The sequence below is a fragment of the Corvus moneduloides genome, chromosome 1, assembly GCF_009650955.1.
Source record: "Corvus moneduloides isolate bCorMon1 chromosome 1, bCorMon1.pri, whole genome shotgun sequence".
NCBI lineage: Eukaryota > Metazoa > Chordata > Aves > Passeriformes > Corvidae > Corvus > Corvus moneduloides.
This window is the reverse complement of record NC_045476.1, coordinates 62,610,543-62,623,609: the sequence shown is the minus strand read 5'-3', so window position 1 is coordinate 62,623,609 and position 13,067 is coordinate 62,610,543. Positions and strand designations below refer to the sequence as shown.

Below are 13,067 nucleotides of genomic sequence, written 5' to 3'. Positions count from 1 at the left end.
CACCCCCTCCCCATAATATAGCAAGAATTTCAAAAACCTGACGGGAAGTATTGCAAGTCACACAGCATTCGACTTGAGTTACACTGGAATAGTTGCCCACTGAGCAGAGGGAGGAAGGGAAACGGGACAGCCCTATTGGGATTATTTTCGTATGTCGGGCTGCTGCTGTGGACACGATGGGAGGAAGGCGCAGATAACACACTGGCAGTAGCTTGGTAGCAAGCTACTTAAAGTGTCACTGGGGAGAGGCGAGTTTTAGCCACTCGAACATCACCGTGTATGCGATGTGCCACATCGCGGTCTGTGCATTCACGCTGCCGCGGCTCCTGCCCGCGCCCCAAGTGACCGCAGTGTGTCTCCCACATTTCAGACCTGCAGAGATGCCCCCGACTGCGCACTGCTCCCCGAAGCGCAGTCCTGGCAGTGGCGCGGATGCCTCTTCCAACCCTGGCCTTTGCCATGTGCCAAACATCGACTTCCCCGCCCGGGATTAGCCCGGCTGCTTGCACGGCGGGGGCACCGAGGCCGATGGGCCCCGGCCCAGTCCGGGTGCGCCGCTCAAGGGCTTCAACAATCGTCACCACCGGGGAATCCAAAAACACGCCCGGAACAGCCGGGGCCGGCGCGCTGCCGACCGGCACGGCACAGCCCCGTCCCCGCAGTGGCCCCCCCGCCACGGGGCCCCTTCCCCAGCGCCGCCCCCGCCGCCTTTGTGCGCGGCTCGGGGCAGCCCCGCGCCCGCCTGCGCCCGCCCCCGGGTGAGGCGTTGGGAGACGGTCCCTTACGCAGGAAAGTTCGGCGTCGGTTTCAAGGCTCCTCCCTCCGGTGAAGGCAGACTGCGGGGCGCCTGGAAACCGGTCGGAGGGAGCGCGGCGCGGCGAGGCGAGGGGCGCGGGCTCGAGGGGCCGGCACAAATGGTCAGGCGGCGGCGGCGGAGGCGGCGGCGGCGGCGGTAGTCGGAGGCGCGGCGGACGCTGCCGCCGGTGCGGGCAGAGGTGCGCGCTGCGCTCCGCGGCCGCGTGAGCAGCGGCCGGGACTGCCCCGTCCTTGCCCGCCGCTCCCTTCATGAGTCGCAAGTTCGGGCCGGGAGGAGCAGCGGCGGCGGCGGCGGCGGCGGGGCGGCGGGAGCCCGGCAGGGCAGGCGGCACCGACTGAGCATGGCCGAGCGGCGCGGGCCGGCGGTGAGCGGCGGCGGGGAAGTTGGCAGCGGCCGGTGCCCGCGGCTGCCGCTGCTGCTGGTGCTGCTGTGGGCGGCGGCGCTGCCGCCGGCCGGGGGGCAGCTGCCGGCGTCGCAGTACAACGGCGAGCGGGGTATCTCCATCCCCGACCATGGCTACTGCCAGCCCATCTCCATCCCTCTCTGCACTGACATCGCCTACAACCAGACCATCATGCCCAACCTGCTGGGCCACACCAACCAGGAGGACGCGGGGCTGGAGGTGCACCAGTTCTACCCGCTGGTGAAGGTGCAGTGCTCGGCCGAGCTCAAGTTCTTCCTCTGCTCCATGTACGCGCCCGTGTGCACCGTGCTGGAGCAGGCCCTGCCGCCCTGCCGCTCTCTCTGCGAGCGGGCCCGCCAGGGCTGCGAGGCCCTCATGAACAAGTTCGGTTTCCAGTGGCCCGACACGCTGCGCTGCGAAAAGTTCCCGGTGCACGGGGCCGGCGAGCTCTGCGTGGGGCAGAACGCCTCCGAGCGCGGCACCCCCACGCCCGCCCTGCGCCCCGAGAGCTGGACCAGCAACCCGCACCGCGGGGGCGCCGGCGGCGGGCCCGGGGGCCCGGGACCCGGCGAGCCCCGCGGGCGCTTCACCTGCCCGCGGGCGCTGAAGGTGCCCTCCTACCTGAACTACCGCTTCTTGGGAGAGAAGGACTGCGGGGCGCCCTGCGAGCCCGGCCGCCTCTATGGGCTCATGTACTTCGGGCCCGAGGAGCTGCGCTTCTCCCGCACCTGGATCGGCATCTGGTCCGTGCTCTGCTGTGCCTCCACCCTCTTCACCGTCCTCACCTACTTGGTGGACATGAAGCGATTCAGCTACCCCGAGCGGCCCATCATCTTCCTCTCAGGCTGCTACACGGCGGTGGCCGTGGCCTACATCGCCGGCTTCCTCCTGGAGGAGAGGGTGGTCTGCAACGAGCGCTTTGCCGAGGACGGTTCCCGCACCGTGGCGCAGGGCACGAAGCGGGAGGGCTGCACCATCCTCTTCATGATGCTCTATTTCTTTGGCATGGCCAGCTCCATCTGGTGGGTCATTCTTTCCCTTACCTGGTTCCTTGCTGCTGGCATGAAATGGGGCCATGAGGCCATTGAGGCCAACTCCCAGTACTTTCATCTGGCCGCCTGGGCCGTGCCGGCCATCAAGACCATCACCATCCTTGCCCTGGGACAAGTGGATGGGGACGTCCTCAGTGGCGTCTGCTTTGTGGGCATCAACAACGTGGATGCCCTGAGGGGCTTTGTGCTGGCCCCCTTGTTCGTCTACCTGTTCATCGGTACCTCTTTCCTGCTCGCTGGCTTTGTGTCCCTCTTCAGGATCCGGACCATCATGAAGCATGACGGCACCAAGACAGAAAAGCTGGAGAAGCTCATGGTGAGGATAGGCATCTTCAGCGTCCTCTACACGGTGCCGGCCACCATCGTCATTGCCTGCTATTTTTACGAGCAAGCTTTTAGGGAACAGTGGGAGAGGAGCTGGGTCACGCAGAGCTGTAAGAGCTATGCCATTCCCTGCCCCAACAATCACAGCGGCCACCACCCGCCCATGAGCCCCGACTTCACGGTCTTCATGATCAAGTATCTCATGACCTTGATCGTGGGCATCACCTCGGGCTTCTGGATCTGGTCTGGGAAAACCCTGAACTCCTGGAGGAAGTTTTACACCAGGCTCACCAACAGCAAACAGGGCGAGACCACCGTCTGAGACCCCTGCTTGCTAGGCTAGGGAGATGCGGGTAGGCAGAGGACTGAGGCTCTGCCTCGGGAAGCAGCTCCTTATTCAGCCTGGGCAAATTTTTGGGACTGCGAGTGGCTTCCGCAGGCGGTGGGGAGCGGAGGACGAGCTGGGGGGACCCCAGTGCCTGGGATCTCCGGGCTCTGCCCTCCTCGCGCCGCTCAGGCTGTCTCCTGTAGGAGCTGAACGCACTGTCAGGTTGGGGGAGAGGGATGTAAATAGCCTCTGTAAGATTTTGTAAGTATATTTGTATTTAAATTACAAAAAACCTCACTTTTTTAATTATTTAGGACACTTCTAACCCGTTTGCGGATTTTACTTCCTCGCTTCCCCTCCCCTTTTTTTTTTATTTAAAGAAAAAAAGTCTTTGGATTTTTATTTCGTAGGGCAGGATGGGAAAAGCTGCCGGTAAGAGAATCGAAAACAAATCCCCTTCTTCTCCCCCACACAGGTTTTGTAATGGCTTTGCTTGGAATTTCAGCTGCATGAGCGGCAGGGCCCGGAGCGGGGCTGCGGCCGGGGGCGCCTCCTGCCCCGGGCTGGGGCTGGGTCCCGGTCCCGGTCCCGGCCGCGGCCCGCCCGCGGTAGCGTGGAGGTGGGGATGGGGAGGAGCGCCGCTTCCCGCCCCGGCCCCGGCCCCGTGTGGGGAGCACGGACCCCTGCCCGGCCCCGTACGGGGCGGACGGAAAACCGCCCGGCCGTGGCGCAGGGACGGCGCTGCACCGAGTCCCGGCCCTGGTACGCCTTTCTGGGGTACAAACAACAGCCCTGCTCGGGGTGGGCCGGCCTCTCTGTGGAGGGAGAGCCCCTCACAGTGCCCGGGGCTGGGGCGGCCGCCGCCCGTCCGCGACTGGGGTTACAGGGTCTGGCCATGCCGCGCATGGCTCGGGAGGAGGTGGCCCGGTTCGGTGTAGGAGTTTGGGTTCAGCACCGCCTGCACCTGTAGCACCTCCGATGGCTCGGGAGATGGATGGCGACAGCAATACACCGAAATTCCCTCCTGTTGCTGTGGTTTTTTTCTAAGTCCGCTCTCCAGTCCGGGGGCGCCCCGCGAGTGCTCCTACCGCCGCCTGCCGCGTTCCCTCCCCGCCGGGCTGCTGCCGGCTGGAGTCAGCAGGATCAGGAAATACGGGCTCAGTGAAAAGAGCTTCATCGGAATAAAACGTAGCATTCAGTTCGGGCCTTTTGTTTGTTTCCCCCCTGCCCCCTAGTTATATTCATACCCCGGCTCTTCATATGGGAAACACTGGAGCCATTGCCATTCCTCTGAATTTTGATTCATTGCGATTTAATTCATTACACATTATGAGGGTGTGATGATTTTTGCCAGTAGTAAAAACAATGGAAAGGAAAACAAAACCAGAATGCTTAAGCACTCTGGTGAGATGTGAGACCTGAAAGAACCTCTGCTGTCTTTTTTCCCCTCTTTTTTCGGTACAGAAATAATATTGCATAGTGCAAGGATAAGATACCATGTGTGCAGTGTATCTACTACCTTGTATGCTCCTGGGTGTGTGGGATTGTGCTTCTAATACATTAAAAAAGTTAAAGAGAAAATTGTAACTTTCAACAGATGCATTTGAATATGTAGACCTCTGTATGAAAAACAGCAGAATGCTTCTCTCCCGACTGTATTGTTTTAAACTTTTTTTTGTATTACAAATGCCTGTATTTAGGTTCATAAACATTATCTATGGCTACCATACCCTGAAATGGAAAATTATTTTAATTTGGTATGCATTTATTTCTGTTCATTATCACAAGATCATCTATATTTATAGAGGAATAGAAATTTATATATATTAAATACCATATTTTTAATTTCTCTGAAATAAATTGAGGTTTTGTACAAAACTATCTTGTCCCTTTACGTATTCCTCCAACTCATACTGTGTGAAAGCAGTGTATATACTACAAGATATGTGGGATTCCTTTTTTCTTTTCTTATGTTGAGTTCACAAATTCAGTGTAGGAATTCATTGTACGTTTTGGTTTTTATCTCTGGGCTGGTCTAGATTAATCCTTCAAAAGAAGTAATGTAAACTGTTCAAGATCTCTGACAGGGTATGGTCGGTGGTGTGAAATGCAAGAAGAGATCTGCTGTATGGCAGGAGAAGAAAGAAGCTCACCAGTTCTTTTTTGGTGGGTTTGGTGGGGTTTCTTTGGATTTTGTTTTTGGTTTGGTTTTTTGTGGTTTTTTTTTTGTTGTTGCAGAAAAGGGTTCTCTCAACTTAGCCTTTCTTCTCCTTTTCCTATTAAAACAAAAAAAAATCTCAGTGCTTAAAATGACTCTCAAACTATGTCGCAATATTGTCTGAATGTTTTAATGAGTAAAATAGTTTTATTTTCCTGAATTTGGAATGTTTGGTTAATCCAGAGTTAAATGTTCATGGAAGCATTTCAGCTTTATGGAAAGTATACATATTCTTTATGGAAAGTATACATATTCTTTAACCTTTTAACACAATAGATTTTTTTTCCCTCTCTTTTTTTTCTGTAATTAATTGTTTGAAGTGCCATTCAGTAGGTGTGGGTTTATTAGGAAAGACTGGTTAATTATCAAACTTGATTTTTTATTTTTAGTGTTAATGAGCTAGTAAAGCATTTCATTCTGTAGATCTGGAGGCAAATACAAATGATTTTTGGCTTGTTTACTTTTTTCAAATCATGATGCATAAACAGCCATAGAGAAGTGAGGGAAGCTTAACACAATTTCTCTAAGGTGAGACGAGGGGGCAGGATTTTCTCATTATTTTAAAATTCATTCTACATAAACATAATTCCTGCTTTCTCAGATATTTGGACATTTTTCTCAAGGTTCTTTTTTCCTCCTTTTTGGAGGGTGTATTTCAGCATTTAGAATTGTGCTGGTCAGCACTCTGCTATGACCTGAAGTACGAGCCATTCACTTTCAGTTGCAATGGAATTCTTGTTCTCACCGTATAATTACATTTCAGCCGTTTGGCTGATTTGTTTTCTTGCAACAATGTACGTGATTTATTTATGCATGGGAGAATACATTTATTTGTAACAGAGATGATGTATTCATAGTAGGGATATGAAGACCAATTTTTAAAAATACTTCTCAGAAATGAATAATGGAATTTTTTGTACAGTAAGTAAAATGTCAGTATTTACAGTTCATTATTTGCAGCAGATATGGATCCCCTTCAGTTTTCTGGATTTTTTTTTTTTTCAGAGCTGAACCTCCATGTCCAATCTTGGTTATTTTAATAAGTGTACTAGAGAGCACAGTATGTTCATAAATCTGTTGAAAGAGCACCCCCTGCTTTTTGTTTGCTAATTTTTGTGACCCTTCACAGGGCAGTAATTTGCAAAGGTCACAGTCATCACTGAATGCTGTGGTGCTGTGTGGCTCATCCATCTTTTTATATTTTATTTCTCAACACATAATGGTATTTCAGATGCTTTATTAATATGACACAAAGATGTCTTTTGCATGGGGCATCAGTAATGGTTTACTGTTAAAAAAAAATCTGTCCATTGCTCCAGGGGGTTTAGATGGGGGTTTTTACAACATAGTCTGGGTAATTGATGTGCCATGGTTACAAGAGTAAGTATCAATATATAATAAGTAGAAAGTATCAGAATACAAAGAAGCAGTTTTGCCCACTTCTCTTGTCCCTGACAAGGTTAATAGAAGAACAAAACTGGTATAACAAAGTTTTTTGGCTAAAGTTCTTGTTAAGGCATTCCATACTCAGCAGCTTTGCTTTCTCTCATGGGATATATTTATACTCTAAAATGAAGGGACACTCAGAATCACCATTCCCCTCAAGAGGGCTGTAGCCTGAAGAGCTGGGGATGTTGGTTTACTGTTCATCCTTCAGTAACAGTAATGCTCTTTAATGTAGTGGCAAATTTGTGGTATTGGAATGAAATTATATGCTGTTTCCATAACAAATCCTATTGGGAAGGAGAAGGATTTCTGGTTTGTTCATATAGTAATGCCCAAAATGTCTGGTATATGCACATATTTGTGTGTGTTTGTGTTGTGTTTGGTTTTGGTTTCTTTCAGTAGAGGGAAAGACTGAAATCTAGTGGGGCTCAATTCTCCCCTTTGGATGATCCTCACCCTTCTGCTGCCATCCCTTTGCACTTTTAAAAAAAATAGTATTTAAAGGGATGATAATTGGGTATGAGAAGAGACTGCTGTTTATTTACAGGATGAGTGTTTTTCAAAATAGGCTATGGGCTAGTATCTCATCAGTCTTTTGCCAGTGCCAGTCACAAGAAACAACTTCCAGATTGACACTGTAGTCCTTTTGAAAAGGTGTGCACCCTGAAGCTGACCAGAGAAAGTAATCATGGGTTTGGCATGACACATGCTTTAAAATTATTGAGAGTATTCTTGCAAGAAGTTTGCATTTGTGTGATGTAACTCTTCCATCCCAGTGCTGCTTGGCCTTGGAAAGAGCTTCAGCGAGCAAAACTCAAGACAGATGAAGAGGAGCTAAGTAAAGAGTTTAAATGCTTACCTATCCAAATAAGGGAACTGAGGCACAGCTCTGTTTTTATCATTAATTTACCCTCTAGTGCTCAGGCACTGAAATTGCATTTTATTTGACAGATGTTTCCAATGACAGCACTACACAACTGGCAATACTGTGCAAAATCAGTTCTGAATATCAGCCTCACCCCCCCTTTTAATTTTCCTAGATTTTGTTGGTTGCTGTTTGCATTGCTGGACCCAGAGCATCATTGTTCTGTGTGTTGTGCAAACTTGGAGTCAATGGATCATATGGATTCTGAATTCAAATGTTGATTCAAAAATGCAAGTTGGTAATCTACTGGGTCCCGTTAGAAGAGAGGGTTGGTCTTGCATCCATAGCTGTGAGAGTTTTTCATATTTGTAAGTCTCTTGCCTCTGTTGTTCATCAGTTGAGCTGTAAGGCTTAGGCAATGTTACATGCTCATTTGGAGAAGGAGAACTTTGTTTTTCTTGCTTTGGACTGACCCCTTTGCTGTTTCTGTTTTTACAGCATAAAAGAGAAATGCATTGTTCTGAAGCTCCTGATCAATTCTGAAATAGCAGTACCATAATTTAAAAATGGGTTAGCAGGTTTAGGAAGCAAGAATTGTCTTACAGCTGAGGCCTTGGTTTTCACAGTTTAGTTTTTAGAAGTCTACAGGCATTTTAAGATGTGAAATAGCTTCTTAAGGACAAACTAAGCATGCCAGGATTAGGTCCTGGACACAGTGCAAGCATTATGAGCCCCATATTCATTTGTGAATGGTGTTAAACACCATCACCACCCACTGATGGTGTTAAAGCAGACTAGATAAGTCGTGCAAGAAAAAAGGAAAGGCATAATTTCATTTACCTGCCAGCTTAAATTCATTCTGCACCTTTTGTCATTTGAGGTCACTAAATGGAGAAGCAAATGTAATTTCTGTCATATGAGAGAGATTTCAGTGAATTAGCAAAATAGACCTTAATAATCAATATGTAATTGCAAGTGTAACACCTTCCAGATAAAAGCAATACAACTTTGTTAGTTCAGTTGTAGACAATGCTTTAAAAAAATTTAAATACTTTTAAACATGCTGAATTTGTAGGCCATGACAACTGTGTTTCAGATCCCAACTTGTGTTTATTCTAAACTTCCAGTGTAACCACATCAGAGAGTCTTCCAGACATGAGGTCTTGCCCTTGTTTGCATTCAAATCAGCAGCATTAAGTTGCTTATCTTGAGGTTGGGTAAATAAACTCTAGTTTTCTACTCAGACAACACTTAATGAAGACCCAGACGCACATTCAGCTACTGACCTCTTATGAAGTGAGACCCTTACAAGCCTTGCCTTTTACCTGTATCCTAAGGCTTTGTTGCAATGTGTGAAAAGTATTGGGCATGATTTAGCTTCACTAAGGTGAAAACAACACCTTAACCATTAAATTGATGTAAACATACTGCATTGGGAGGCTTCTGTCAGCCACCATGTAAAGTATTTTCAATGGGTTGTCTTAGAAATAACTTCTTCAGAAATGCTGAAGTGATAGACTTTTATTTGCAATTAGCTGTCATTTGGATGGTTGCATTATTATACATCATAAATGTCTGCAGCATTTAATAAGGTTTTATCCTAGGCTAACATAGAATGCTACCCTATGTCAAAAGTGCAGCACAGTAGGTGGAATTCATCCTCCTTATGGTATCACCAGGATCCCCTTGGGTGAGAGAGAAGGGTATTTTTGTCTAGTTCTAGTATATCATGGCTAATACTAATTACTTGCTGCACCACATAGTTAGAAATATTTATGGGGTAGCTTAATGACAACGACCACAAGAAAAATGAAAATGTCCTGTATCTTGCAGGTGGGATGTCTTGATGCTCTTTTGTTCCATACTTGTGTAATTCAGATCCCATATAACTGTTTTACATCCCGTGACTCAGTGCTAGTCTCACTGGCTGTGTTTACCTGAGACTAAAAGTATGGCTCAATGATGCTCTATGACTTGTCATGTTTTCTTGTTCAGGTTGAGTACTATTGCTTTGTTACTGGTATCTTGTTTGAGCTCCACTACCAGGCTCAGAACACTACAGCAGTTGGAAGCAGGACTGCCAGCCACAGGACTGTGCAGTGCATTTGAGCAACAGAGGAAGATGCCAATCCCCACCTGGCACCTTGCCCACCCCTGGTTCAATGCCTGTAGCTCCACTGGGTACTGGTCTGTCACTCTCACTCAGAGGAAGTGTTGGCCTTTTCCTGCAAAGTCCATATCTGGATGCCCCACTGGCAGCAGCACTGCTGAGACTGTGCTGAATTGGCTCATTTTCCTGGCTGCCCAAGCAGTGTGCTGGCTCTTTTGTTTTTTCCCCACCTACCTAGGGTGGAGACTATCCTGGCTGCTCTTAATCCCTGCATTTGATGGAGGAAAGTTACAGGCAGTATGTGCCATTACAACATCCCCAGCCAACCTACTGTGGCTCCTGTTCTACTGCTCTCTTGCCTGTTACTCTCAGGTAACTACTCTGGAAGTTTCCTTGCTCCAACCATTGTCAGAGTAGAACTTGGTCAGATCCCCATTTATTGTTGAGAACTGACTGTGCAGTGTTCATCACATTCATCACAAAATCATTGCTGTCCAGACAGAGAAGTGACTTGCTCTCAAGGCATTTGACGGCTTCTTTATTCATGACATTTCACTGTTAAATACAGGCACAAAGATTATCCCAAAGGAGCTGATCTTGAGTTAATACTAACAGTACAGAGTGGGCAGGTAAGAATTTTCCAGTTGTTCAAATTAAAATATTACTGCGCATTGTGGTAAATTCACTCTATGTGAAATTGAGAAGAAAAGGCTGCCGCACACCATTATGACTGCCTTCAGAAAAATGAGTGTTTCATCTATAGCCTAGTCATTTACAACTGCATCTAAAGAGGAAATAATAAGCCAACACAAAACCTCAAGGTGGGTTTCTCAAAATATTTATATAAATGAAAAATTGCAGGAAAACCAGCTCATCACAAAGTCAGATTTTGCTATGGCTCTTGTTAACTTCTCAGTACTTAGTTTTCTATAATGGTGAAAGCTTTGCTTTTATTTTCTGTGAATGGGGAGGGTAATTAGTCTCTTCTTAGCATGAAGCTGTCTCTTAAAAGACTGTAAGTAGTTTATTTATTTACTTCTTAATTAAGAAAATAGCTATTCTAATTCTGAGGGAAGTGAAAGAAAACTTTGCAACCTGCTCAAAGGTTTAGCATTTTGTAGGATTGGGCACTTCACTGTTAACAAAACGAACAGAAGCAAATGGTGCTCAGTTGTAAGAAAATGGATTCTGACCAATTCCAGTAAGGAGTTGCAACTGGGATGACTTAACGTTGTGTCTGAGCGCCATCTCCACTTCCTGACACAAAGATGTGCAGTTCTGGAGTGGTGAAGCATACCAGTTCTCAGCCCACATATGACAGCAGATGGGGAGTGCTGTGCTGAGCACTGCTAAGCCTGGAGTCCTTGGTGTTGTGTTGTGTCCAGGTGCGAGGGCACGGGGGAGAGAGATGGAAATCAGGGCCTGGGTAGGCAGTGAGCTGTGATGTGCAGGCAAGGAAAGGTCAGGGAGGCAGGAGGAGGAGGAGGGACTGCCAAAGGGGGAGGCAGTAGGAGATGGTTGTCTGCACAAGCCAGGTTTGAGATGATGAACTGGGAACTTGTGGCAGTGCAGGATTTGTGCCTCTTTTCCCAAAGGTAGCTGAAGACCACCATAACTCAGATGTGGGAAGGGGATGGCTCTCCAGAGCACGCAGAAACCATGGGCAGGTCCTCTAGCACATGCCCCAGAGTCACGGAACATGGAGGCGGGGAAACAGCTTGTCTGGGTGTTTCGGAATCCCGACAAGACACACCCTCTTTGTTGCATCATGGAAGAGGGACAAGCAGAGTAGGCTGCAAAGCTGGGGCTGAGGTGATGGTGGGATGGGGACCAGGGCAAGGCAAGGAGCCCAGCCAGAGCCAGTTCTCTCTAGATGGCAACCACAAGGCTTCCACAGGTTTCCCTGGATCCTGTTTTCCACTCCAAGATTAAAAATCTCCCTACAGGGGAAAATGGAAAGGAAATTGTGTGGTAAGCTTTGCTATGTTTCCAGCTGACTATTTCCATAGAAGTGGGCAGCTGGGCCCAGTGTTTCTTAAGATATCTTTACAGTAAGAGTAAAATCCCAGCTCTGTTGAAGGCAACAGGCAATTGTGAACCTCCTGTTGGCCTCATGAGGGCTGTAATTTCATCTTGGCTTCAAGATGCATTAGGAAGTGCATGGAGATCCTGGGAACAGAAAAAGGAAAAGTCAAGAATAAAGATTTCTCATCCAAAAGTTGTTCACAGTGCTTAGTTAGTTTCATCAGAAATTCAAAATGTTTTCAATGTTTTTCTGATCCTATTTACCAAGGTTATATAGGTACTATCCAGGGGCAGACGTTATCTAAGCATCTGAGACTTCAGTACCTCAGTCCTCTGTTTTGTAAAAAAAGAGGTTAGTTTCTCAAAAATGGTCAGTTACGAAATGCTTGTTTTGATTTTAGGGTCCTTAAAGAAAAAAAAGTAATAATCTCTGTTTGAAATGGGGAACTTTTACTTCTATGTGTGCTGACAATCTGAATGTCTAGCAGGTATTCCTACTATAATTTGGTTTTCCATTTCTTTGTAAAAGTCCCATTTTATACTTTTTCAGAAGTGTTGTTTTCCTGCAGCAGTTCTGGAAATAGTTTTTCTGTCTCAGCCAGCAAGAGGATGTGCACCATTTGTGAAGGCAGCCTGGAGAGCAGGCACAGGCAAACTGCAAAACAACATTACTTGTGGAATTAACACTTCATGTTGACACCCATTAAAAATATTCAGAGATTGACTCAGCCTGCCCATGTTGCACAAATAACATGCTTGGCTCTGAATGATTCAAGATCTTATCTGCTCTCAGCACAAGTTCACTGTGGAGGGCCTGATCCTGTTCTCATTAACCTACAAAGGAGTTTTGCTGCACACTTCAAAGAGAATTACATGAGCAGCATTTGCAGGAAAGCACACATGGTTCCTGTACCTTTTCCCCTTTTTCTTTCTCTTTTTAAAAAATTATATTCCAAACTACAACAAAACAAACCAAAAAAAGTAGGCTAGGAAGCAGTCAAAATAAAGCTGCTGTCTGTCGTTGCTTGAGAGCTCTGTTTGTTTGGCGTTCTTAAGTGCAAATTGAGAGTAGAAACCAGAAATAGCTGAGAAGGGTTTGGTTATATTTGTAGCTGAGTACCCTCAATTCCCATCATCTCCATAACAGGAGCCTTGCATGGCCCATGGTATTTCTTTTCACCTTGCACAAGTATTTGCAAAGATCTGGAGCAGAGCCGGTGTGTGCAGACACTGATAATGTATCCATGTAAACAGCAGGGCCTGTGGAGGTCACTGCAAGCAGCTCCACTAAGCCCCTGGGAAGGCAACCATGTTCCTTCTTCTTTTCCCTGTGCACAGCTTTTGAAAAGGAGGAGGCACGTATAGAGGAGGGATGGGACTGAGCAACCACTGGGGATTTTGTTTGGTTTTCTGTTTCTTCCATGCTGACATACGAAATAAGAGGGTGAGTTGATCCGTATTTTGCCCTTATGGTTTTAT

General features: G+C 47.6%; 1 protein-coding gene across 1 annotated transcript; it reads left to right on the top strand.

Moving 5' to 3' along the window:
* The first annotated feature begins 880 nt into the window (after window positions 1–880).
* On the top strand, window positions 881–4,805 carry FZD1 (frizzled class receptor 1). The gene has a single exon (XM_032112501.1). The coding sequence runs from the start codon at window positions 1,158–1,160 to the stop codon at window positions 2,916–2,918; it is 1,761 nt and encodes a 586-aa protein (XP_031968392.1). The 5' UTR covers window positions 881–1,157; the 3' UTR covers window positions 2,919–4,805.
* Window positions 4,806–13,067: the final 8,262 nt, after the last annotated feature.